Genomic DNA, 26,455 nt, shown 5'->3' on the forward strand with positions numbered 1-26,455 from the left:
CTAGTCCTGGACACTTCACACTTGTCATTAAAAACTCCCCAGTCACACTTAGTGGCAGTATCTGCATATTAAATATTCAGCCTCATGTTTCATTGTGCATTGTGCTAAATGTGTTGTTGAATTTGGTTTACTTTTATCTCTCCCTCTCTGTCTTTCTGAGCATTAGATGTGTAATAAACTTTGTTGAGGCTGTCAAATTTGTAGTTATGTTGTTTTTGCTTTTTTCAAGTTGATTAGTGAACAGCAATCAGATGATACTTTTTATTGTTTATGATAGACCAATACTAATCACTGTAGTACCTGTTTTGTAGTACCTTGCTTTAAGATTAATCTATAACTATGGGCAAAATTATCCTTGTTTGCTCCACAGAACAATAACTACGTGGTTTTAACAAATAAAATGACACAAATGTAATTCTGGAGTGAAATATTCCTTTTTAAGTGATCGTTAACATCCAGTTTTTTTTTTTTTTATTTAGATAGGCTTTTATTTATTGAGAGATATTATTGTGGTCTTTGTAGGTGGGTTACACTGGCACTGTTCTGTCTTTTAAATGTAGAGACTTTACATGCATTATTCTAAGCGATGTATAGGTACTGCGTTAAAGGTTTGCAGCTGCTTAACCTGATGCTGAAGAACAAGCTTTACTCATGTCACAGTGAAGACAAACAGATCTTCATTCACAGATGATTCTTTGTGTTCCTCTCTCTTATTTGTGAATCACTCCTCCAGCTTTTCTTGATGTCAGTATCGTACAGCTCTAATGAGAGAGGATCTTTACGGATGATGTACCTGAAACCAAATAAATAAATAAAACCATAAAAACCACAGCCACATATGGTACTGCAATTACCATTGATTATCATGTCTTGACAGACATGACTAAAACGATGGATAATACACAGAAATATAATAAATAGAAATTATATTTCTACAAAAAAAAAGAAAGCCTTTTTTAAAACGATAGAATTTTTTTCATAGTGACATTGTTTTCATGACAATTTACTAAATTTCACCTCCAAATTGACATTATGCATGAAAAACACTCATACTGGAATTATACACACACTAGAGGTCTTCACGGGTCCAAAAATTCTTGCCCGAACCCGACAGAGACCCGTAATGTACTACACCGAACCAACCCGGACCCGTCTATTATTTCAAAAGCTGGACCCGGACACGTGTAGATCTGAGAAATGCCTACCCGGACCCGACCCGGACCCGTATATTATTTGAAATCTGGACCCGAACCCGCCGGGAAGACACAGACCCGACTGGACCCGACGTTCACATATTCCACCTTAAATTGCTATTACAAGTCAATAAACCTGTTGTGAAGAATACAGCTTTTTGTATTACCTAATTTAAAGAGCCGTAGTCTCTCTTCCTTGTACCTGACTGCCTGTGATGCATTACAATCCTCCGTCAAGAAAGTTATTCATGTCATTCCTCTCGTTATTCCAAGTCCAAGCTGAATCCACTCATTATTTCAGCTTCAAAAGTCCACTTGATGTCACGGTGAAGGATTACAAATGCTACTGTGCACATGTACATTCTGACTCGAGTTAATTCGCATAATAACTTAGACTGTTTGCCCTTTTGAACTATAATAACGATCGCTCGTGCAATGCCATGGCCGCTGACGTTATTTATTTACTATCATCTGATCTCTGCTCTGCATCGAGTCTGAATCTGAACCACTAAAACTTTAAGATTAAACGGTTCATTTATAATATTATAAAAATGGGAGAAAATGTAAAATGCGGTTTGGCGGTCGAGGTGTCCCTCACTGCTTGCCATAGAAACATGAAATGCACTCGAGACTGCACATGCGTGCTAGCTGTATCAACCTAAAATGCCTTAACGCAATTTGAGCGTAATAGACAACATTCATGTGACAGTTCACCTCAGATTGTGTTGCTGATTTGAAATATATTAAACATGAGTGTGTCAAGTCTGCAAGCATTACCGTGTGTGCACTTGTATTAACTCTTGAGTCTGCGAGCGAGAGAGAGAGAGATCACTTTTTTTGGCTCACTCTTTTCTTTTCCTAATTTTACAAATTGCAAGTTACAAAAAACACAAGCAGTCTTTGATAACGGCCGGATGTTCTCTGAGTCCGATGACTCCGATCGGCGATCGCACGGGTATTACACACAATGTTAAACAGACCCGGGACCCGAGGTAATAGATTCGGACCCGACCCGGACCCGGCTGATGATTTAAAATATAGACCCGAACCCGTACGGGTCCCGGGTCAGGTCCGGGGTCGACGGGTCTCGGGTGCACTGTGAAGACCTCTAACACACACATGTGTTTGGACACACCTTCTCATTCAAAGAGTTTTTCTTTATTTTCATGACTATGAAAATTGTAGAGTCACACTGAAGGCATCAAGGGCTATTTGAGCAAGAAGGAGAGTGATGGGGTGCTGCTCCAGATGACCTGGCCTCCACAGTCACCGGACCTGAACCCAATCCAGATGGTTTAGGGGTGAGCTGGACCGCAGACAGAAGGCAAAAGGGCCAACAAGTGCTAAGCATCTCTCGGGAAACTCCTTCAAGACTGTTGAAGACCATTTCAGGTGACTACCTCTTGAAACTCATCAAGAGAAAGCCAAGAGTGTGCAAAGCAGTAATCTTTTAAGAACCTACAATATGACATATTTTCAGTTTTTTCACACTTTTTTGTTATGTATATAATTCCATATATAATTCCACATGTTAATTCATAGTTTTGATGCCTTCAGTGTGAATCTACAATTTTCATAGTCATGAAAATAAAGAAAACTCTTTGAATGAGAAGGTGTGTCCAAATATTGCCGATATTTTTGACTATGACTGTATTTTCCATCACAGTTGCACCTGTTTTAGGCTATCCATAAAATGTATGTATAATTCTAATTAAATTGTAAAGTATATAGATATTTAGATGTTTATTTAAAAATGTATAAATTAATAACAATAAAACTGTGTCTATTACAATGCAAAAAAACTATAACTAGCTACTATAACTACTATAATAAGTAATACCGTATTTTCCGCACGCATAAATAATGTCGTTTTTTTTAGAAAATTAAAGGCTTTTAAGTGCACCTTATAATCCGGAGCGCATTATTTATGGATTTATGTGCATAATAGTGCAGCAAATACGGTAACATGAGAAATCACAATTTCTTAGTTTTTTTTTTTTTGTTTTGTTTTTTGTCTTCAGTGAAACTTCTTTATGAAGTACAGTAGATTCAGCTTCACTTACACAATGTCATTCAGCTCCAGTTTTGTATCTGGTGACGGGTTGATCAAGGCGTATGAGTGACTGCTCTGGTTATTATTCATTTTATCTGGATTAGGAGACAAATGTTCATAATATAACAGCAATCTTCTAGAGCATTTCAGTCATTAGAGTTTGCAATTAATTTAAAATAAATGTTTGAAATATGTAAAAATGCAGAATACAATTGTAATCAAATAGCCAATATATTTTTTTTTTTTTTTTTTTTGCATTCTGCCATGATTAGCAGGTGTGGTAAAGGGTTAATTGTTGCTTCCAGAGTTCTTTAAATAAAATGTCTAAGCTTTCTAAAAAAACATCCTAATTAATTCTGAAATGATTTCACTGTAATATTCGTCTCACCGAATCCGTGTGTGGAGAGCCCCAGGTTCTGCATGCGTTTCTTGACCAGCTCTGTGAGCTCCAGTCTCTCGGAGCATGAGAGCAGGACGCCGCGCTGCTGTCTGTCTGCATCTCGCTCAGCGTGCCACGGCCCCAGCAGATTGGAAGCCCACTGCATGCTCCTTCGACGCAGAGAATGAGTCTGGATGTCTGGCGATTCACAGTGAAGAGCCTGATGCTGCTCCTCTTGGTCCTTTCCCTCCTCAAAGACTGACACTTTGTCTGACATCTGGGATAGTGGAGTCTAGAGGGAAACAACCAAGGCTTGTCTTTCTTGATATTTCCAATTTCATATTTCAACTTCATTTTAACCACTTAATCTGAAGAACTTTGGTTATTTAGTTTATTAATTAATAAAGTAATAATAGAAAAATGGTAATGAATCAAATTTTTTATTTTCTCAATTTTCGTTATATGTAACCTTGTTACCAATGTTATAATGAGAAAAAAAAAATCACATTTTTAATTTCAAGCTATGGGAAAATATTTAGCAATAGCCAACTTTTGGTCCCAAAACTTGTGTAGACATAATGTGTGCCAACTCAATTTCCCTGAATTTCTCTCATTTGTAGAAAAATTTATGCCAGTGAATAATTTTTTTTAAAAGATAGTTGCAACTTTTTATCTCACAATTATTTATTTTTTTCTGTCCGAACTGGGTGATATAAACTGGCTTTTGTAAGAAAATGTCAAAACTGTGAGATTATACTTTTATCCCCCTATGAATTAAATCAACATTGCATGTTTTTATCTCTCAGTTCTGAGAAAAGAAATCAGAATTGTGAGATTAAAAGACACCATTATCGAGAAACAATCTTTCATACATTAGTAACTTTGAAACTAAATTCAGGAGTTTTTTTTTTTATAAATAAATACTTGTATTCTTCAAGGATGCATTCAATTGATGCAAAAATGACAATGAAGGTATTTATAGTGTTTCACAATGTTTCTATTTAAAAAAAAAACACACAGTTCTTTTGAACATTCTATTCATCTACTGTATAAATGGAAAACAAATGTATCAAGTGTTATTGGAGTTATTCAAAATAACTGATGATTAAGTGATAACTGAGTAAAACTCTTGTTTCTCCTGATCTAAACGTGTACAGTACATGTGTTGTGGATGGATTGAGTTTTAATGAAACCTCAGGAGGTTCAAGAGTCTGAGACTCAGTCCTGTAGATGCCGATGGGAATGTCTCCTACAGTGGACGAGAGCATTTCATACAGTCTGCCGTACGTCTCGATGCACAAGTCCTCCTCTGTGATGCTCATCTGAAATGTAATATGCCATATTTTAACACTAAAACTACATGAAATAAAGGCATCTAACAAAAGTCATTTAGATGAGGATGTGGGGAATGTGTTAATGTTAAACGTCACACTTACAGAACAAAGAAAACCAGATTTTGGTGTGTTCTCCAGTCCAAGCAGTAGTCTGGTGATGGTGATCATATAATCCTTAACGAAACACTGAAACGACAGACGCACTTCTAGCACAATGACAGATAGTTTAAAGGCATGAACATTTACAAATTTCTAAAGGCAAGAGCATACACGACCTTTAAAAGGTTGGGGTTGATAAGACTTTTTCATGTTTTTGAAAGTCTCCTATGAGAGAGTCTCTTATGCTCATTTATTTGATCAAAAACATGTTTTAATGTTTTAAAATCATTACAGTTTAAATGAAGTGTTTACTTTTCTGATATTTAATGTCATTTTAAAATGTACCATATTTTCCGGACTATAAGTTAAGTTAATTTATAGTTAAGGACTATAAATTAATTTAACATGAACCGAGAAAAATGAACCAAGAGAAAACATTACCGTCTCCAGCCGCGAGAGGGCGCTCTAATGCTGCTCAGTGCTCCTGTAGTTTACACTGAAAACATAGAGTGCCCTCTCGTGGCTGGAGACGGTAATGTTTTCTTTTGGTTCTAAATAAATGCAACTTATAGTCCAGTGTGACTTACTAGTCCAGTTGCTAATGTTGTCATCTAGTGGTCATTGGCAGATGCACAGGCAAAAATGATTTCAGCACAACAGGCAGCAGCTCTTAGTACCTGATAGAGAAGTGTGTCCAGCATCCCAATGCTAAACACCCTACCAGCTGCAAAGGGCAGGCGAAATATGAAGGACAGGTTTGAGCCTTTCTCTCTTTCTTTCTGCTCCATGAAGCCATGGGGAAAAATGTGGAAAGGAAGATTCAGGTCCAAACTGACTAATCAAGGCAAAAGCATTATATTATGATTAGTTTAATAAGAGTAAAAAAAAGCATGTCCATAATGTCTGCTCACCTTCTCTAGTTTGGAGAAAGCCAGCGAGTGACAGTCCTTGGCGCTGAACTGCATGAATCTCATGTTAGCGGGATGAGTTAACTCTGTGATGATGTTGAGGCCAGAGAGCAACCTACAGAGCAGTCAGTCATTTCAGTTATTTAAGATCTTCAATTCCCTTCTGAGGAACAAGAGCTCTTAGTTGATCTGAATAAACCCTTGTTTAAGATATTTTTGCACAAAAAATTCAGATAGTAAAATATCAATGAAATTAAAGGCCACTTAAAGAGAGTACTTTCATGACTATATTTCTTAAAGGGGGGGGGGGGGGGGGGTGAAATGCTCATTTTCACTCAATATCCTGTTAATCTTGAGTACCTATAGAGTAGTACTGCATCCTTCATAACTCCAAAAAGTCTTTAGTTTTATTATATTCATAAGAGAAAGTTAGTCTGTACTGATTTTTCCCGGAAAAACACGACCGACTGGAGGCGTAACGTGTGGGCGGAGCTAAAGAATCACGAGCGCCAGTAGGCTTTTGAGTTGAGAGCATGTGGAAACTGTGACATTACCGTGAAGGGAAAAAACCATCATCCAAAACAAACCATGGCTAACAGTCAGATTCAGACGTTTATTTATGATCCAGAATCAGATCCCGAGGCTGAAACTGAACGAGAGCAGCAGCAGCAACGACTCGCTCCAAGCGGGGCTCGAACCCGCGTCTCCGGCATGGGAGGGGACGAACTAACAAGAGATATTTGAAGCAGTTTTACTCACCGCCTGCGGTTCCAACACACGATCGTGACCCTTTTTCGTTGGGATTGCATCATCCTTAAGAAATAAACGATGTGCAAATCCAGCGTCAAACTGGGTCTTGTTTGTAAAACAAGCATCTTCGAAATGCAGGGAACAAACACAAACACTTGCACAACTCCGTTGATGCTCTATAAAAATAAACTCCATCCACTGGTCCCTTAATGCTGTTTTTTCTCTGGTAATCTGTGCAGGGTTGTCTTGCCCTGGCAACCAAAAACACACTTCTTTTGTGACATTTTGCGACGCTCTCGCTCTGATCAGTGAATGTCTGTTGTGCTCTCTCTGCTCTGCTATACGGGAGCGCGCGCTCTTCCGGCAGAAGTGTCTCAGGACCCATTTAAGGAAATTCTGCTCCATCTAACGTCACACAGAGCCATACTCGAAAAAAACTTTCCGAAACTTGTGACAAACCGGAAGGAGTATTTTTGGAACAGAAATACTCCTTCAAACGTACAACTTAATTTTTGAAACTTTGTCCATGTTTAGCATGGGAATCCAACTCTTTAACAGTGTAAAAAACTCAGTATGCATGAAATAGCATTTCACCCCCCCTTTAACCTTTTTTTTCTGATGAACACAAAATAAGATATTTTAAAGAATGTTGCTAACCAAATAGTTTCTGGTCCCCAATGACTGCCATAATAAATAAAAAAATCCAACTTCTGTTTAGTTACTCACATTTTTTAAAAATATATTATTCTGTGTTCAACAGAAGAAAGAGACTCATACAGGTTTTGTACAACTTCAGGGTAAAAATAAAAGGGCTTTTTGTAATAACGTCAAATTTAAAGTTTTAGAGGAAAATGTTAAATTATTGTCCCTATTATGAGATTTCCTATATTGCATTTCATGCATTGTGTAATGTAGCTGTATGTGAATATTAACGATCTGCAAAGTTGTAGAGCTAATAATTTACGATAAATAAAGTTATTGTCTTCCAAAATTAAGAATCAACTTTCTACAGCCTAACGAGTCACGGGGTAACACATTTGCATAATGCGTGCCTTGTATGTTCTATGTTGGCCAGCCACAAACAACTTGACCCCACCCACAAACACGTTACTCTACTGGCGACTGCTTTTCTAATCTCAGAGAGTTCAACGCAGGATTCACAAAACTTCTGCTGTTGAAAGATGGATCAGAATCCAGTTTATTTGGACCAGCTGCTCCACTGAATCACAACCTGTATGATAAATAATAGATGTGTACACTTAATACAGAACTATGCCATCTGACCAATCAGAGCAGAGCAGGCTCACGGAAAGGAGGGGTTTAGAGAGAGTGAATCTTTGAACTGCTTCAAACAAAACTTTTGAGAATCTCTGGAAAATAAAGTAATATTTAATGCATATTTTGAAAAAACAAAAGTTCATATTATGAACCTTAAAAATGGCATAATGGGGCACTTTACTTTATTTTAATTTTTTGTTGTGCTTTACGGAAATACACATACTTGTGTTTATGTGAAGTACTGGATTTAGGAATGTATGTATTTTAAATGTACTAAATCGTAACTTCATCATTACAAATGGGTATATACAAATATATTTAACCCTTGGAGAATCTCAAAATCTCGAGCAGTCTCTAACCTGAACAGAGTCTGGACGTTAATAATGGTTTTTGCATCAGCCATATAGTCTTCCTCAGCAAACATGGTGCTCTCCTTATCCACAACCACCATACTAGCAGCAAAAGAGACGCCACAACGCAGCAGGTCATCCAGACTGTACGGAGATAGATGGATGGATGGGTAGAAATACAAAAATACAATACAAACAAACACGATAACGTTCCATAATAATGACTCTTGCCTGTCGATTGTTCCAAGGAAGTAATAGATCATTGGGAACCAACAGACAGTCTCAAGAAACTCTGCGTCTGGCCTAAAACAAAGACAATCCACACAGAAATACAATATTATGTAGACATCAGGGGAGATGTGACTATAACTTCAAGACTGCAGGACAATGGCAACGAAAGAAGAGTTGGTAAAGCCCAAAGAACAAGGTAAAGTGTAAAATTAGGATGTTTACTCCTGTTCCAAGAGCAGCACGATGGGACACAGTTCATTCTCTGGTCTGTAAGAGGCTCGTAATGGCAGGATGAAGTTGTACAGGCCGTTTCCTGTGGCCTCAGCAGACACAATGATGAGCTTGTCCTTTAAACCGTACGCTTTGACATCTTCTTCGTCTTTGTGGTAGCAGGTCTTGGACAAAAACTGAAATTACAATAAGATGATCAAGCAATGCAATATTACAATTCAACATAAAACTAGTGATCTCCAGGCACCTATATTTTTTAAAACATAAGCTACTATTCAAAAGATTTTTTTTAATATAGTCAAAACTGCATAATTGTGAAATGTTATTACAATTTAAAACAATTATTTTCTATCTGAATGTATTTTATTTAAAATGTAATATATTCTGTGGATTTTTGTGTCACATGGTCCATCAGAATTAGTTCTAATATTGATAAAAAAAATAGTAGTAATTTATTTTAAAAAAAATTTAAGTCTACTGACCCCAAAATTCTGCATAATCATTTTAGATAACACTGTTACTTGCAGTTACTGTGCAACATACTGTAATTATCAAAGAAACATTTTGTAAACTGGACTAAAAACTCAAATGTCTGAGGGGACACATATGCTTCAACATAAATTAATTATATGTAGACTTACATATAACTTAGATACTGTCCACCAAAGTGTAATCATGTGATACCTTTTGTAGCTTCATACAACATTTGGGTGTTTTCTTTTTCCGTAAATGGCAAAGTATCGGTGAGCTTCCGATGTAGGGTAAATCTGGAGGATATCCCTTAACATAACTGAAAAAAAAGACCAAAAAAAAAGTTCAGTCTCAACATTGTCCAGTGTTTCTGTTTGGAACTTGGAACTTTCATAAACAGATTATTTTCTCTCTCAGTGAAGGCAGAAATTACTCATTGCTGCCTTCATCTCCAGTGTTGGGCTGACATGGACACTTTGACTGATCGCTGAACAGGTTTGCAGTCTGGAGCGAAGGTGAATCAGGCAATTCTAGAACAGGAACCATGTTAGTTTCAGTTGAGAGCGATGCACCTAAACTGGACGCAATGCTTATTTCCTGCAGGTCTATGGCCACCGCACCTTTAGGAAATGCAAACAAAAATCTTTAGACAAAAATATGGAATGACTTTACATTTTCATCCACATGTTTTTGGGAGAATTCAAAAATGCTTCTCCTCTGCTGATACTTTCAAATTATGATTAGAATTGTTCGTCCAATAGCATTTAGAAATACACCTCTTGTGCGTCTCTCATGCTGATCAAGGCTAAGAAAAATATTATGGTGCTTTTTGTCATTTAGTAAGTTGACAACCCTGTTGAGTATAAGAGACTTCTTGCAAACACATTACAAAACATATCGACCCCAAACTTTTGAATGATATTGCTGTGATATTTACAGTGTCTATCTTTGAATTAATATAATGCTAATTTGTCTGACCCATGCTAGCAATAGCGCTGCAGGTTGGAGGTTGAGTCTTGGGGCTGTTTCTGCAGCCTGTCTGAGTTTTAAAGCAGGTGTTCTCCTCTTTGGTGAGACTGATGTAGAAGCACACGTCCAAGGGGTTCATGATGTGCTCAGGACCTGGGTTCAGTAGTATATTCTTCTTAGTGTTGTCAGGACACACTCCAATGAGACAGATGCCATACCTACAAATGAAAGAGATATTTATACAAATTACATTTCTGGTCCAGAGGTGAGAAGTGGCCATTTTTGTGGAATCAAATGCCATTTTGACTGTACTATGGCATTTAATGCATTTCTCAAATATGCTTTTATCTCATACTCACTTATTATACGCATTAAAGGAGGCATAGGTGAAGCTCTTTCCTTCATACTCAGAAAAGAAGATGCTTTCTTTCAGAACAATGCTGTACACTTCATTTCCTGAGCATTTTCCGTAAATTCTGTGCCAGTCCTCAGGAGAGTGCTGACCCTCCCTGCACAGATACACACATCATATCATATACAATATATAACATTTTTAATTCCATTACATTAGGTTGAGTAAATAACAAAAGTTCAGGGCCAGATTGATTAAACAGGTCAAATTAGTGTGAGATCGCAATCGTTGATGGGAGTTGAAAGTCTGAGGTTAATCTACTGACAACTGGCAAATTAAAGAACACAGAGGCAACCACAATATTTTCATAATGACCAATGGATTTACCAAGAGCGGCACTAATTAGCATAGGGTCGCAGTCAAAAAGCAGAGCCAATGATAACCAAGCATGTCTAATCTAATAAAAACACAGGCACAACATTTGTTAACATATGCCTTGCCTAAGTTTCACATACAAACGTCCTCAAAACAATCCCTGTTCGCACTGATCTACAGAAATGACTAAAAACACTGTATGATGCATGCCAGGCCAGTAGTTGGCACTGTAACAAACACTACACAAATATGTAATATGCATGCATATGACCTCATTGTGCTTGCAAATTACCTCACAGAGATGATAACGTTATCTATTCGAAAACTTGTATTTTTCAGCCCCCAAATTGCCTCTGTCATGTAAATGAACGGCCATAACACATTCAAAGTTTTCAGGATTTTAGTTGAAAATGGTCTCTTGTGAACACCCCCTTATTTAATCCAATGAATTTTGCATCTGTAAGAGTAACTTCCACAAATGCATAGTCCATAAAAATAACTGTCCATGCCTTTTCATCTCTAATTTTTCACTTTGTGACTTTAGTAGTTTTTTTAACACAAAAAGAGGACCCCAAATAATTTTTGGGTGAACTATTCCTTTAAGGATTGATGATGGTGTACCCACAGGCCTCGAGATGTGTGCACCAGCAGGGTGATGAAGGTGGACGTCGCAGGACAGATGCAGTTTAGGGCCAGCATAGCATATTTAAACTCTTCCTCACAGACAATATGATCTGAAGGGGAATATTATGGTACAACTGTGTTAGAAAAGATCTGTGTCAAAGTCTTTTGATGCATTTGTTTGAAATGTTCTGGAATCAATTACAAAGACAGATTTAACAGTACCTGCAAATTTCACATGAAATTTGTTTTCTGGTTTGAGAATCTGAACGAAAAGAGTGCAGCTTGGAGCAAAGTCCTTCACTGCCCAAGCCCTCAGGATGGTCTGGTAATCCTGAGAAGAAACAAATTAGTAATAAAAGGTGGAATATTCATATACATTATCATAAATAAAAATATATTCTATATGTCCCATCCATTTACCGATTACTAGACAATAATAATTTCTAATGTTTTAAACATAAGTATGTATTTCTTCACTTTTTGATGAAGAATTTCAGTATTACATACTGCTGCATTGCGGTCCTCCTCACAGCGACAGGTGAGAATGAAGCAAGCCTCAGCGTTATCCATCCTGTATGAAAAGACATGTTCTCAGAGAATACATCTTGAATTAAGATTCTTATGCCATTGCCATTTCTTCAATCATTTTTAAGTGTTAAAATGTGATAATCTTGAAATCATGATAATTTCTGTATATGGTAGTAGTTGCACCGCAGTAGCCCAGAGTAGATGTGGAATGGGAAACAGGCGTGAATTTCTTTAACTCACTTTGCTCTGACCAGATCTTGATCTTTGAGGGCAGAGCCCTGCAGATATATGACTCTATGTGACCACATTGGGATCCGCAGCACCCGTCTCACTGCCACGTCCTGCTCTGCTGGGCAAAGAATTATGACATAGTACTCCTGAAAGACAACAACATCAAACAGGTAGAATAAATGAAGTTTGTCAAGACTCAAATTAAAAATACTAACAGACATTAATACCTACTTTGTGTTACCTGATAAATGACCTGGGCCCGGTTCCCCAAAACGTTCTTATCACTAAGTAGTTCTTAACCTATTCCTTAACCTCTCTCTTAACCTTATGGCACGATTCCCGACACGTTCGTACTCTAAGTATATCTTCTGTAAGTCACACTTTTGTAAGGTTGGTCTGGACCATTCGTAAGCTCTCTCTTAGCGTTGTTTGAGCTCAAGACAACAGTACAAGTCAAACTATGGTATGTTGACAATGTTGAGGCTCAACAATTGACATTTTAAGACTGATAATAAAATATGTTCGCAATGGATACAGGCCTATTTATGAAGTTTACTTTATTTGGTATCAGAACTAATATGGTGGTAATTAGCCTAGGCTATTTCATAATGTCATTAAAGCGAATTGGCAATCACTTTTGATAATGAAAATCTTCCAAACAATTTTGCTCTAAATGGATAATCTATCTATAAATGGGTAAGCATGGTGGTGTCCAATAAACGACGAACTATGGCAATGATCCAACGTGTCCTTGTATTGAATCAAAGACGGCGCCGGCCGCGGAGCGTTTAGTCCATGTCAGTTTTTTTTTGGCAAAACTTAATTCCTTTTGACATTTTGCCTGACGTGGCTATATAAAAAAAAAAAATCCCCCATTATGGAGCTGCTCTTAATTTTGCTTTAAGCCCTGAAGTCTAGCTGCTTGCAGCGCTAAGGTTTTTTGAAACAGAGAGCTTCATCAAGGTCGTGGGAGAGGGCTACGGCCTAAGCTAGGTGCCATTTTATACGTTGCGTCCCGACCATCTGTATCTTTCCATCTTTCTTAACGCTATAATGCACCTTTGCGTGGAAGTGGAAAATCGATTCCTGAGTAATCGATGCCAACTAATTCAGCACCCTCACTCAGGACAGAGCCATTGTAACATCGGACGTAAAAGGCAGCATGTTAAGAAGCTTCCTAAGGGACACTTCGAGGAACACACTTAGGAACATAAACAACTTTAGTAAGAGTAAGATTAGTAAGTATATATCTTTAGTAAGATATATCTTTCTAGTCTTCTTCTAGTCTTCTTATGGTGCTAAGAGTGAGCGTTATCGGTGAACCGGGCCCTGATCATTTAAAGGGTTAATTCACCCCAAAATTTGAATTATGTAATTAATTAATTACCCTCATGTCGTTCCAAACCTGTAAGACCTTAGTTCATCTTTGGAACATAAATTATGATATTTTATATTAAATCTGACCCTCCATAGACAGTAACATAAGTGAAATGTTCCCAGGTCCAGAAACATAGTAAATACATCGGTAAAACATTCCATGTGACATCAGTGGCTCAACTTTTTTTTTGCGCAAAGAAAACTAAATTAACAATTTATCCCTTGCGCCATTTTAGAGAGTATTACAATGCATTTGCAAGCACTCCCCTAAACGCAAACAACGCTTATTATGCAGATTACGTTAATGAATGCATTTTCCCCCGAAAGTAAACAACGCTGATTACATCAATTACGTTCTTGGGTACCGTCCAAAATGTCCACATTTCATAAATCACATTAACAAAATTAGGTGAGAAAATGCAACATGATTTTAAAGAAGCACGCAAACTTTTATGGAGATCAAATCATAGGTGGCATTATAATGTGAAAAAATTATGATTACTGCTTGCAGCTATATTTTATTTTTTTCTATGTACCTGAAGTCTGGGGTGAGCATAAAACTCATTTAGGAAATCCATCAGCAGATCGAGTTTGACTGAACTGACACACAGCACCACGTGTCTCTCGGATTCTGTTCTTTGCTTGCTGTAATCTCCTCCTGACTTCTGCCGCTCCATCCACAAGTAGGCCAGCTCCTCAAACTAGTGCATCACAGCACACAGAGAAAACACCATAATGCACGGAATTAGCTCTCATTCTTTAAAAACATTTCCACAACAGTGTATTATTTCCTGGGTAGGGTTAGGTTTAGGGGTAGGATTTGGGCTAAGATTATATTTTTGGACAATAATGTTGATCCAGGATCATCAAAAGATGTATATAATAATGAATGAATATAATAATGGCCAGACACATCTTCAATACAACTAACCAAAAGCCTGGTGAGTCCATTCAGTCGTACACTTACACACTCAAAATACTTTATTATTTAAATGAATGTTAATTTGGAACTTTAATTTTAGAGCTAATACGTGGCCGCACGGTTTGTGGGATTAAATGTGACAGTGTTCGGAAACAACCGCTCCACAAGATTAATATATGTTTGGTATATGAGCAATCTGAAAAGAGCACAAAATAACTGAAACACAAGGCTGAAGTATGAGTACCATACAAGATCACTGCATCAGTTGCAACAGATACCACATCCTTTATAAATTCAATTGCTTCAATAAACAATGTAACAACAGTAGTTAATGGAACCACTTTGCAAAGTGCTATAGATTGGCTCCATCACACAAAACAGCCCCTCAGTCTCAAAGTCGTGATTACTATCCTAAGTGAATTGCAGCACAATTCAGAAACTCAGTCTAACGAAGTGAATTAATTGGACACAACTCTGGATGCCCCTGAGGACATTTTCTATTGGAAGATGTTGGATGATGTTTCTCAAAAAGGTGAAATATTCACAATATTGCATCTAAAACAATTTGGCCAGTTAAAAGTGGACACAGGAGCCAAATCCAACATTATCTAACCAACAGCTACACCTCATTGTACCCTCAGCTCACATAAACACTGCTGAAAATGTGAATCTCATTGCATATGGTGGGCAAACTAACAAGACTGAGGGCACCACAACATTAGACTGATCAAGAAGGTCAAATCAAATTCTATGATGTAGGTCAAAAAGTAAGACCACTGTTTGGATTGCAACACAGCATAGCAATGGGTCTGATTCAGTTAGGACCACATATGCATACAGTGCAGAACCAAGAACCATAGGTATGGGAATTCAGTGATCTGTTTAGCACCACAGTGTTTGGAAAACTGCCTGTTGTTTATCACATGCGATTAGATGAGTAAGTAGCCGCCACTGTATGTGCATCCAAGAAAGCTCCCATTGCACTGAAGGAGAAAGTCATGGCAGAGCTAGAGAGAATGACTAAATTGGGAACCAGCCATTACCCTGCTATGGTCACTCCCAAAAGGAAGATGGCTCTATGAGGATATGCATAGATCCAAAGATGCCAGCTGCCAAGATTTTCAGTAGCCTTGAAGCAAAATGCAGGCTTTGCCAAATCCCTTTAGATGAGGCATCATCTAAGCCGATACCCTTTGGCAGGTCTAGATTCTTGCACATGCCTTACGGGATTTCCACTGGCAGTGAAGTATTCCAGCCATCCATGGAACATCTCCTTGATCTCGTTAACTAACTGCTTGATTTTTACTGTACATTTCTGCCATATGGACATCAACTTGAGATAGTCTCCACTGATAAGCTATTCCTAAATATAATATAGAAACTTAAATTTTCTGTAAAGCTGCTTTGCAACGATCAATATATTTATATATATTCATCATTCATAAAGGGAAACCAACTCTGCAGGCTGCAGATACACAAACTGTAAACAGAGCATGCTTACCATTTTGAGAATCAGTTATGCTGATCACTTTCTTCACTCCACTTAACATTAATATATTCGCACACGTACACTTAGTCAACAAATTTAGAACATTTGTCAAATTAGAACAGCCTTCTGTCTTTACCTTCTTGACTTCTTGATCGCTGTTTTGCTATTATTCTCCTGCAATTACTAGCTCTTTCTCTCACTGATAGCCTGATACCAATTCTACATTCTCAATCTACATGACCCCCCGTCCCCCCCAAAAAACTAACAAAAACAACGTCCGACTAGAGCCAATGCTGCGGAACACACCCAAAAAACTATGTAGGTTGACCTTAACCATTTAAGTCCTGGGCTTAAATGGTTAAGGAGACTTCTTTTGGTGATTCACAATGTTACAAGTTATGCTGCACATATTCCCTAGTAAGTTTTGAATATTAGGTTTTGTTTGTTCAGTTAAAGCTACAAAGTTACTTTCAGAACTCAAACTTCCTACAGTTCAAAATGACATTTTATAAGAAAGCATACAGTGTATATTTTGCTATATATAGTCTAAAATAGTCATTCATTTCTGTTTCAAAGTGAGCTATCAAGTCAAGCTTACCTGGATAGGCAGGACTACTAAAGCGACACATATCATAATAACCACCAGTAACTTGGAGGGCCAGATGTCAGGAAGTACATCTCCAAACCCCACTGTAGAGAATGTCACGATGCAGAAGTAGAAAGAGTCAAAAACAGAGAGTTTTTTCCCAGCACGCTGCAAGTGCTCCACACCACAAATGCTAAAGAGAGGAACAAATTAACAAAAGTAGACAACACAACGGAGTCCATGTTAAGTTTGCAGCACATGAGGGACTATATACTACAGTAATATATGTATTAATATATTAATTACTATTAAACTATTAATGTATGTTTAAAACTTACTCATTTACTCATTACAATGGAATACCAAATATTCATTTTGCAGTGCATTTGACTATGTTACACATTACGTGCATGATGCACAAATCCACTTTGAAGATATGTGAGATAAGCAAGCTCCTTTGCTTAGTAAAACATTCAAACATTGACTTATGTGGCAAATGCTCATAAAGTGATGGAATCAGGAAATGACAGATAACTCATCTTTTGCTATGACTGTCTGCATTAGCTCTCCAAATGACACCAAGTCGATGAGCAAACAGCTTGTGAAAATCTCCTCTAAAAGCATTAAGATGCACTTACTGGAAATGTAATGGTGATCATGTAGTGCTGTCTGTGGATTTCTAATGATGAACACTTGACCACAGAGCAATTAGTGTGCTTTAGTCCTGAGATAAAAGAAAAACCTCCAATATGTTGACAATCAAGTGACTTTTAACCAAGTGGTGTTTGGGATTGGTGTTTTTAGTGGTGTATGACATCAGTTCTCTTCAAGTTCAAACAGTTCACATACTTTTTGTCTTTGTCTTGATTCTGCCCTCGTGTCATTGATTTTCTTCTAGTCTTGAGGCAGGATCATGACAGACCCGTGTTTTGTGTGCCTGGTTGTTGGGCCATGTGCTTGTATGTCTCGTTCCCTTGCCCCGCCCCCTTGTTATCCTAGTTTTGTCGTGATTGCCTTACCCGTGCCATCTGTTGTGTCTTTATTAGTCTTCCTATTTATATCCCCTTGTGTTCACTGTCCTGTGCGGTTCATTGTTTCCTTGTGAGATATTGAATCATTGTTATGCCTTGAAGAAGTCGTTGTATTACCCGTGAGTGTTTGTCTTTAGTAAGAGTTCCTGTGTCAAGAGTCTTTGTATATCGTGTCAACCCAGTCTTGTTAAGTTATTTAGTCTCTGCGCTAGTCATTGTTTTCCCCCTTGTTGGTTTTGTTTTCCCCTTTTTGTTGATAATAAATCCTGTGTTTTGTGCATCCTGTCTGCGAATGAGTTCATCCCTACCCTCCACATGACAGAATGAACCGCCGAACAAAGAGCTCAGCAGACAGGATGTCCACCGAGCTTCAGCAACAGTTGGAGTTTCGTAGGCAATGCTGGTTGCCATTCCCCACTGACAAGAGGAGTGTCACCCTCCCAGTGTCGTCCCAGGGTGAGTGGATCTTGAACAACTATGCCCGGCTCTGGGAGAGTTTCTCCCAGGAAGAGTCACAGGTTTCCCCCTCGAGATCCCCACCTTCTGCCCAGCTGCCAGTGATCCCAGAGGGTCGTCTCCTGGCCGTTGCAACACTGGGGGATCAGGCAAATCCCTCCCCGAATCCTAAAGCACCTCCTACGCCCTTCAGTCTCCCCAAGAAACGAGGGAGACGATTCTCGTGGGAATCTGCTTCGGAGTCCTCAGCGACGGAGTCAGCCCTGCCTGAGACCAAACTTCCCCAACCAGTCTCAGACCCAGCTGTGACCTCTGCACCACGGCCAAGGAGAAAGAGGAGAAAGAAGGGGTCTTCCGGTCCTGCGTCTCTGTCTCCTTGTGAGTCCGCGATGCCCCTCCAACCTGCAGCAGCAGTGAGCGCTGGCATCCCTGAGCCAGCAGCAGTGAGCTCTGGCATCCCCGAGCCAGCAGCAGTGAGCGCTGGTGTCCCCGAGCCAGCAGCAGTGAGCTCTGGCATCCCCGAGCCAGCAGCAGTGAGCGCTGGCGTCCCCGAGCCAGCAGCAGTGAGCTCTGGCATCCCCGAGCCAGCAGCAGTGAGCGCTGGTGTCCCCGAGCCAGCAGCAGTGAGCGCTGGCATCCCCGAGCCAGCAGCATTGAGCGTTTGCGTCCCCGAGCCAGCAGCAGTGAGCGCTGGCGTCCCCGAGCCAGAAGCAGTGAACGCTTATCCCGAATCAGCGACTGAGAGAACTGTGTCCAAGTCAACAGTCGTGAGTGCTGAGGAGAGAGAGCGGCGGCCGACTCTGCTGCAGAAGCGGTGTTGCAGTCTGTCTCGGCTCATAAAGAGATGCCTGTTGTTATTGCTCCAGGACCTTGTCAGATTATTTGTCACGCCTAGTCAAGATCTTAGAAGTCCCTGCCAGTCCTGTCTTGTCCCCAGACCCTGTTCCCAGAGATCCCGAGCCAGCCGCAGTGAGCGGAGATCCCGAGCCAGCCGCAGTGAGCGCTGATCCTGAGCCAGCCGCAGTGAGCGTGGTTCCAGAGCCAGTTTCCAGAAGATTTTGTCAAGAGTCCAGTGATTCCCCCTGACATGTCCACAGATGTTGTCAGTTGTCCAGAGACCCCTCCCCACCCTACACCAACCAGATCTGCCCGGACCCCTAGTCCTCAGCCTTTGTCCCGTCCACCTAAGACTCCTATCCCACCCACCCACCCTGGACTTCCCCCCCATGAACTTTGTTGTCCCGCCTCCTCCCCTTCCTTGTTTTTTTTTTTTTTTGCCACCCTAACCCTGTCATAGTGTTTTCATGTTTACCTTTATTGTTATTTGTCATGTTTTGTTGGTTTGTGTCTGTGTCTCAGTCATTCAGTTCAGTCTTGTCCCATGTTTGATGTTCCCTTGGAGGAGGGTATTGCCTTACCCGTGCCACTTGTTGTGTCTTCATTAGTCTTCCTATTTATATCCCCTTGTGTTCACTGTCCTGTGCGGTTCATTGTTTCCTTATGAGATATTGTATCATTGTTACCCTTTGAAGAAGTCGTTGTATTACCCGTGAGTGTTTGTCTTTAGTAAGAGTTCTTGTGTCAAGAGTCTTTGTTTATTGTGTCAACCCAGTATTGTTAAGTTATTTAGTCTCCGCCGTAGTCGTTGTTTTTCCCCTCGTGGGTTTTGTTTTCCCCTTTTTGTTCATAATAAATCCTGTGTTTTGTGCATCCTGTCTGCGATTGAGTTCATCCCTACCCTCCATATGACAGTCTTAATTTTAAACATTCAGACAGTTTAAAGTAAGGCTCAAGGCTGGAAAACATTGCAAATTTTGCCTTGTTATTTGCACCAGTTTTTAGCTTGGATGTGTCAACACATTTTAGAAAATCACATTTTATAAAATGGACAGTTCTTGTCCTTGATTCTGATTGGCTGAGCCATTTTTAAAGTCCGTGATCTCATTACATCAGTGTTACTGTGCCAATAACTAAAAAAGTGCACCTTTCTTAATTATTAATAAAAAATAGTTACATACTTTTGAATTGCTTAATATACTTTAATTAACACTATACACGTTATACCAAATAAATGAAATCAGTATCATGAAAATCCTTATTACCATTTATCAAAATCCATTAAAACTTCAATTACAATTAAAAAATAATGTTATTAATGTTCTAAATATAAAAATGTACATAAATAGAAATGAAATTAGTAGAAATGTTAGGAAAAATGAAATTACATTATTACATGTAAAACTAATCCACCTGTAGGTGTTCGCAAGTTTATATAAGTGAATCATAAAATTATGAATTCAACCGATTGTTCGAACTGGCTTTATGAATAGTCATTGACTCAAAAATACAATGATTCGCTCAAAAATACAGAATCATTCAAGAGCAAAGCACCACTATGAGTTGCTAACTCTGAGTGAATATTTGCCAATAAAAGCAAAATAGAGCAAAAATAATATATTTTTAAAGAATAATAAAGGAGCAATTAATATCTTGTATTTTGGTGGCATTTCTTTACACCGACACTAGCTTTCTTGATTTTAAGCTTAATGGAGGGGTACTGAGATATGAATATAGTGATTTAATTTCACCACTGCTGCAAACTTTTATTCCTGCACTGATAGCTGCAAAACTATGCTGAGGGCAGTGTTGGGAGAGTTCACTTTCTACATGAACTAGTTCAAAGTTCAATTCACAAATTTTAAAATGAACTAGTTCAGTTCATAGGTCAAACTACAAAATTTTGAACTAAGTTCACTAAGTTCTTTTTTTCCATATGTTGCTTTGAGCTATTATTTTTCAAAATTATTGCAACAGCCCATATAGGATCACAGACAGCAATTATTTTATCACTTTTAACAATGAAGCTATGCATCAGATTTCATCTTCATATCCAATTTTGAGTCCTTATCCAACCAGGGTTTACATTAGCATTGAGGGGACAGCATTTCCCCATTGTTGCTTTAATGCTTTGTCTCCCATTCTCACCGAGCTTGTCATAAACATCATAAAATTATTTTAAATGATCATACGCCTTCTTGCTACATGCTGCTGTCGCCTCCATGCTTTTTTTTTTTGATGACGCGTCACGCATGCGGCGGAGGGCTGTGCGACACTGGTGGCTGGTGTTGCCAGATTGGGTGTTTTTCCACTACATATTAAGACCCGTTTACGGTGTGTTTTAGCCGGGTTTTCGCCTGGAAGGCTCTATAGAAATCTGGCACCCTACTGAATGAAGTTAACCTGAGAGAGCATGCCGTTCACAGACACCAGAATGAACGAGTTCACAGTAACGTTCATCAGGCAGTAATGCAGCACGTTCAGTTCACGTTCACCCAAAATATAAACGAGTTCATGAACTATCGTTCAATGAACGCGTTCAGGCACAACACTGGCTGAGGGTTTGTGATAGAATCAGGACTGGTAAGACAACGATGCACTTTCACATTTTTTGCCTTTAAACCAAACTTTTGATTTCAGCAAGCAAAGTCTAAATCCCATCTGGCTAGTGCTTTTCAAAAACACATCCCGTAATGTTTAAGAATTTGGTCAGTAGACAGAGTAGTTCATTGGTTCTTTGAACACATTCAGTAACATGAGCATCTACTATATCAACACAATCCAATCTAATATTTTCAACTATCTGTTTACACCTGTACTTAGTTTTGTCAATTTGTGAGGTGATCGACAAAAACAATGTTTGCAAGTGTGTGATGCCTATATTTGTGCAGTGTATTCTAGCCCTAAGTGTCCAAACAATTTTTAAAGCCACTCTGTTTTACAATTAGCTTGGCAATACATAATGGATTAATAAGGATGTGAACATGGGAGGAAAAGTACATTTGTGGTGAGTAAGTGCTTCTCTCTTCAAAAGCAGAAACCACAAAAATAAGCTGCAATTCAGTGTTTCTTACAGAGCCCCAGATATGACGTGGGAAAAAATATTTATATCATGGTCATGAATGAACATTTTTTTCTCACGACTTACTAATTTTACTAATTTGTGAGCACAGTTTACTAAATTGTTACTTTGTTTAAGGTAGCTACACTGTGAGCAATGAATGATTTACTAATCCAGTTTTGTTCACTGAGTGATTCGGGAATATCCTATTGCACCATCTTTGTGAACAGACTACATCCCAGTAACAGTCCTGTCATACTTTATTCCTAACAGAAACAAAATATGTCTATAAGATGAGTGAACAAATTAGTAAATCATGCTGAAGTATTAGTCAGTCATGGGAATCGTGGTTCATTCATTGTCACAATATAAGTTTTTTTTCTTGCATGTCATTTCTGGGGCTCCATAGTTTCTGACCCTGATCATGCTGCATGGCAAATTCTGCAGTCTCAGAAAAATGTGAGCAAACAGGCAAACACTGGTTAAGCCCAGGAGACACGGTTGTTGGGAAATCCTGTTTGACAAGCAGTTTGTGACTGAATCGAAATGTCGAATATTTATTTGTGTGCGCTTTATATGTGAATGTGTACATGAGTGGATTATCACTGACTCACAAAGTGAAAATGAGGCAGATGATGGTGGAGATGAGGATGAGGAGCTGATTGAACATGGCTGACTGTGTCCGCTGAATAGCACGATGAAAATCATTCTGACAGCCATAGAGAAAAGATGCAAATATATTAAAGATACTATATATTTGAATTTTTAAATGACCTGTCCCTCTCTATACAGGCAGACAGTCTGATCAATTTGCAGCATTCCAATAATACTACAGAATAACAAATGAATGTTTCTTCCAAATATATACTCACAACCATGTTTTCCAAAGCACGTTTTGCCAGCCAGCAGTTCAGAAACACAGGGATGAAGAGGTTTTGGAGAGGTTGATAAAAAATCTGTTACAGTAAAGATCACTTAGTAAACCTTTACTAAAAATGGAAGCATTTCACCAAAATGCAAAAGTAATACATGTAATCATGTTATATGTAAAACTACTACAGAGGTCAGTCAAATTAAGTTCAGAAGAACAAACATGAGCATAAAAAAGGCATTCAATTAAAAAAAAAAAAAAAGATTTTTGGGCTGAAAGTACTATTTAAACATTCTGTGAGTTTCAGAACTCAAAACTTTCTACATTACAAAAATCATCTTGTCTTCAATGTTCCATATAAAAACACTGAAGTTGCTTTGTTTTTGCTAGGGTTTTCTAGGTAGCTGTCAAATCATTGCTACGTGGTTGCTAAATTGTTCTGTTTAGTTGTCAGGGAGCTGTTTTGTGGTTGCTAGGTTGTTCAGGATGGTTGCCGGGGTGTTGCTATGTACTGGATAAGGTGTTTTGGATAATTGCTAAGTAGGTGCTTTCTGGATGCTAGGGTGTTATAGGCAGTTGCCCTGCAGTTGTTTCTTGGTTCCTAGGTTGTTCAGAGTGATTTCCAGGGCATTGCTATGAGGTTTCTAGGTTGTTCAGGCAGGATAGGTGATAAGAAGTTGATTGTGGTTGCTAGGCTGTTCTGGTGGTTTCCAGGTTTTTCCTATATTGTATTTTGCGAGATTAATTATAAGCCCAAGTCAAAAGGAGTCTTAATGATATTCTGGTTTCTGGATATGGCTTGAGTCTGTCCCTCAAATTAAGGGTTTTTCACTCACTTATTTGTCCACCAGGCAACAATTCAATCATTTAGAAAAACACACCTCTCATTACCAAGCTGCACAATTTAACAATTTATCTGTTTTATCCTTGCAGTGTGGTAGGTTGTCATTTACAAGCCAACGTTTAATACTTCGAAAATCTCTAACACTATGTAATATAAGCTAAAATACAAGACAAGATGAACATATTAATGGATTAAGCATTAAATCGATTGGACTAATCTCTAGATAGAAAACAGTTGTGTGCAGATGTGGCAGTACCAACATCACAGCACTATTATTGTGAGTTGTATATTGTGTCTGCAGTTTTCCAATGATATATACTTACTCCGATCACAAAGGGCACTGTATTAATCATTTCCAAGATGAACGCCAATTGAAGTACCTGCTGCCATATGTTCCCCTAGATCATTAGAGAGACCACAAACATACAGAAGGATCACAGATGTTACCAAGAGTTGCATGGAAAATATATCAGTAGGTTGCCCGTATTGTTTGTTCATTGTGCATCATTGTTTTAAGGTCATTGTTAAGAATCACAGCTATGAAAATTCGAAACGATTTACTAACTTGTAACCTCATTTCAAGTAGCTACATCGTGAGCATGATTTATCAATCTGTTCTGTTTATTTTCTGAACTGACAAAAGTTCATGTCATGTCTAGGGCTCCATAGTTTCTGACCCTGATCATGTTGCATGGCTAATATTTCAGTCTCAATGAAATTAGAGCAAACAGGCAAACACTGATTAAGAGCAGGAGACACGGATGTTGGGAAATCCTGTTGGACAAGCAGTTTGCAGTTGAATGGAAATGTAAACTTTTTATTAAAAAAATCATACCTTGTATCGTAGATATGTCAGCAGGATTCTTATGAATAAACATATGACTGCAACAGACACCTAAAGAAAATAACTCTTAAATACATCCATACACTAAACACCAATCATTATTCCATTATTAATAACATTAAATCAATTCCACAACAACAAGCCTTACACAAAATAATTAAAAAATGAGATTTATCTGCAAGACTACCTGTGCAGCCCAAAGCGAGTGATTTCGTTTAACCCAAATAATTGAAGCCCTGGTAAAAAAAAAGGTTTTTTTTTCTTTTTAAATGGAGCAAGTGAATAAATCAGAGCAATTTTATATTGATATTGATTTTATATTTTAGTTTGAATTTTCTCTACATACCAGTTGATTTCAAGCAGGGTATAATTTTTGTATGTGCAGCCCAAGCTATGAGGAGACAAGAAATATCAAATATCATTATGGACCAGTCATTTTTATAGCAGTATGTAAACTGAATAGAAAAATGTAGCAAAGGTTACTTTTACATGATGAAGCAATATATTCCTTTTCCAGTTTTTTTTACACACACACACACACACACACACACACACACACACACATATATATGTTTAAAGGAAGTCTTATATTTCCATTGTCCCTTCAGCTGTGGATTGGCAATTAGAGACAATAAATTAGAGACTGCATAATGACTTTATGAGCTGCGTTTTCAGCCCATTACTGTATCTCATAGTCCAACAAGACTTTTTGTAATATAGACCTAAGCACATTTTTCTTTAAGCCTTTTCAAAAATGCACTGTGAATCAAGGAAGTGATGAAGAATCTTAAGGGTAACATCACATATGACTAAAGGTGAGCCTTCTTACTATAAATTCTGTCCATCAAACAATAAAAAAAATCTACCATTTATGTTGATCTTCTGTGTCGGTCAGCGCTCTGAATATATACAAAATGCAGCTCAACACCTTGAGCGAAAGATAAAACACTCGAACCCTGAGACCTGAAAAATATAACAACTGTGTTTATAAAGCATTTTAAACATGGTAATACGCTATAAAAACATGCACTCAACAAGTAGGATACACAAAATTATTGGAACACAAATGGAACAAAACACAATTAACTAAATTTAAGTTTAGATCAGTGTGAAATTATAAAAATATATTTGTATAATGTTCTGAGCTCCTTGTATTATGGAAACAAGAAACGTATAATTGGAAACATATGATCTGATAATGAAGTGTAAAGGGAGATAAAACGGAAGACATAGCCTACTAGATCTTTGGTTTTTGATGCAGTAAAAGCGCAGGCGTTCTTTGAAACTATTCTGATCGACGGAAAAGTCCACCTGCACCCTAAAACACGGGCACAGTTACTGATTAAACAACAGAATTTATGCTTCTCATAAATAAGCTACTTTTTAAAATCTGATGTTTTGATTTTCTGTTTGTAGAAAGGTTGCACTTCATCAAATTGGAATTATGTAATACAGTTAGCATATTGTTTTTGAACACAATGAAACAATAACAATATAAAAGGGTTTCAGTTTTGAGTCAACACGGATGAATCTAGAGCACTTACTTGGCATCGTTTTGCCGTTTCTGCTCTCGAAGCAAAAAATCCTTCAATCTGTGCCTGAGAGGCAAGGGTTCCACTTCGTTTTCTCCATCGTCCATGTTTCTCAAAAGCGCCAAAAAACAACCTCTTTATAAAATCAGTGAGACAACTTCATATATAAATAAGCTCAAAAGTTTGTTAGTGTATTTTCGAATTATTCTTTATAGCAGCGTAATAAAACAGTGCATCGCTCTCGTGAAT

At 38.2% G+C, this 26,455-nt stretch overlaps 1 protein-coding gene across 2 annotated transcripts; it reads right to left on the reverse strand.

Moving 5' to 3' along the window:
- Positions 1-490: 490 nt before the first annotated feature.
- On the reverse strand, positions 491-26,455 carry LOC128025055 (potassium channel subfamily T member 2-like). 2 transcript variants are annotated; one of them, XM_052611039.1, is made up of 28 exons: positions 26,219-26,455; positions 25,913-25,992; positions 25,541-25,637; positions 24,862-24,910; positions 24,666-24,725; positions 24,154-24,228; positions 22,988-23,071; positions 22,730-22,824; positions 16,743-16,923; positions 14,270-14,434; positions 12,366-12,502; positions 12,105-12,168; positions 11,820-11,928; positions 11,599-11,707; positions 10,606-10,755; positions 10,256-10,464; positions 9,711-9,897; positions 9,491-9,596; positions 8,798-8,970; positions 8,576-8,647; positions 8,354-8,488; positions 5,970-6,081; positions 5,736-5,837; positions 5,062-5,145; positions 4,819-4,947; positions 3,635-3,917; positions 3,257-3,341; positions 491-793 (listed from the first exon to the last, which is right to left on the reverse strand). In XM_052611039.1, the coding sequence occupies exons 1-28, from the start codon at positions 26,311-26,313 to the stop codon at positions 682-684; spliced, it is 3,339 nt and encodes a 1,112-aa protein (XP_052466999.1). In that variant the 5' UTR covers positions 26,314-26,455; the 3' UTR covers positions 491-681. The 2 variants fall into 2 exon arrangements, with proteins under 2 accessions (XP_052466999.1, XP_052467004.1); XM_052611044.1 differs by lacking the exon at positions 8,576-8,647.

Source organism: Carassius gibelio, chromosome A2, assembly GCF_023724105.1.
Source record: "Carassius gibelio isolate Cgi1373 ecotype wild population from Czech Republic chromosome A2, carGib1.2-hapl.c, whole genome shotgun sequence".
In the NCBI taxonomy this organism is placed as follows: Eukaryota; Metazoa; Chordata; class Actinopteri; order Cypriniformes; family Cyprinidae; genus Carassius; species Carassius gibelio.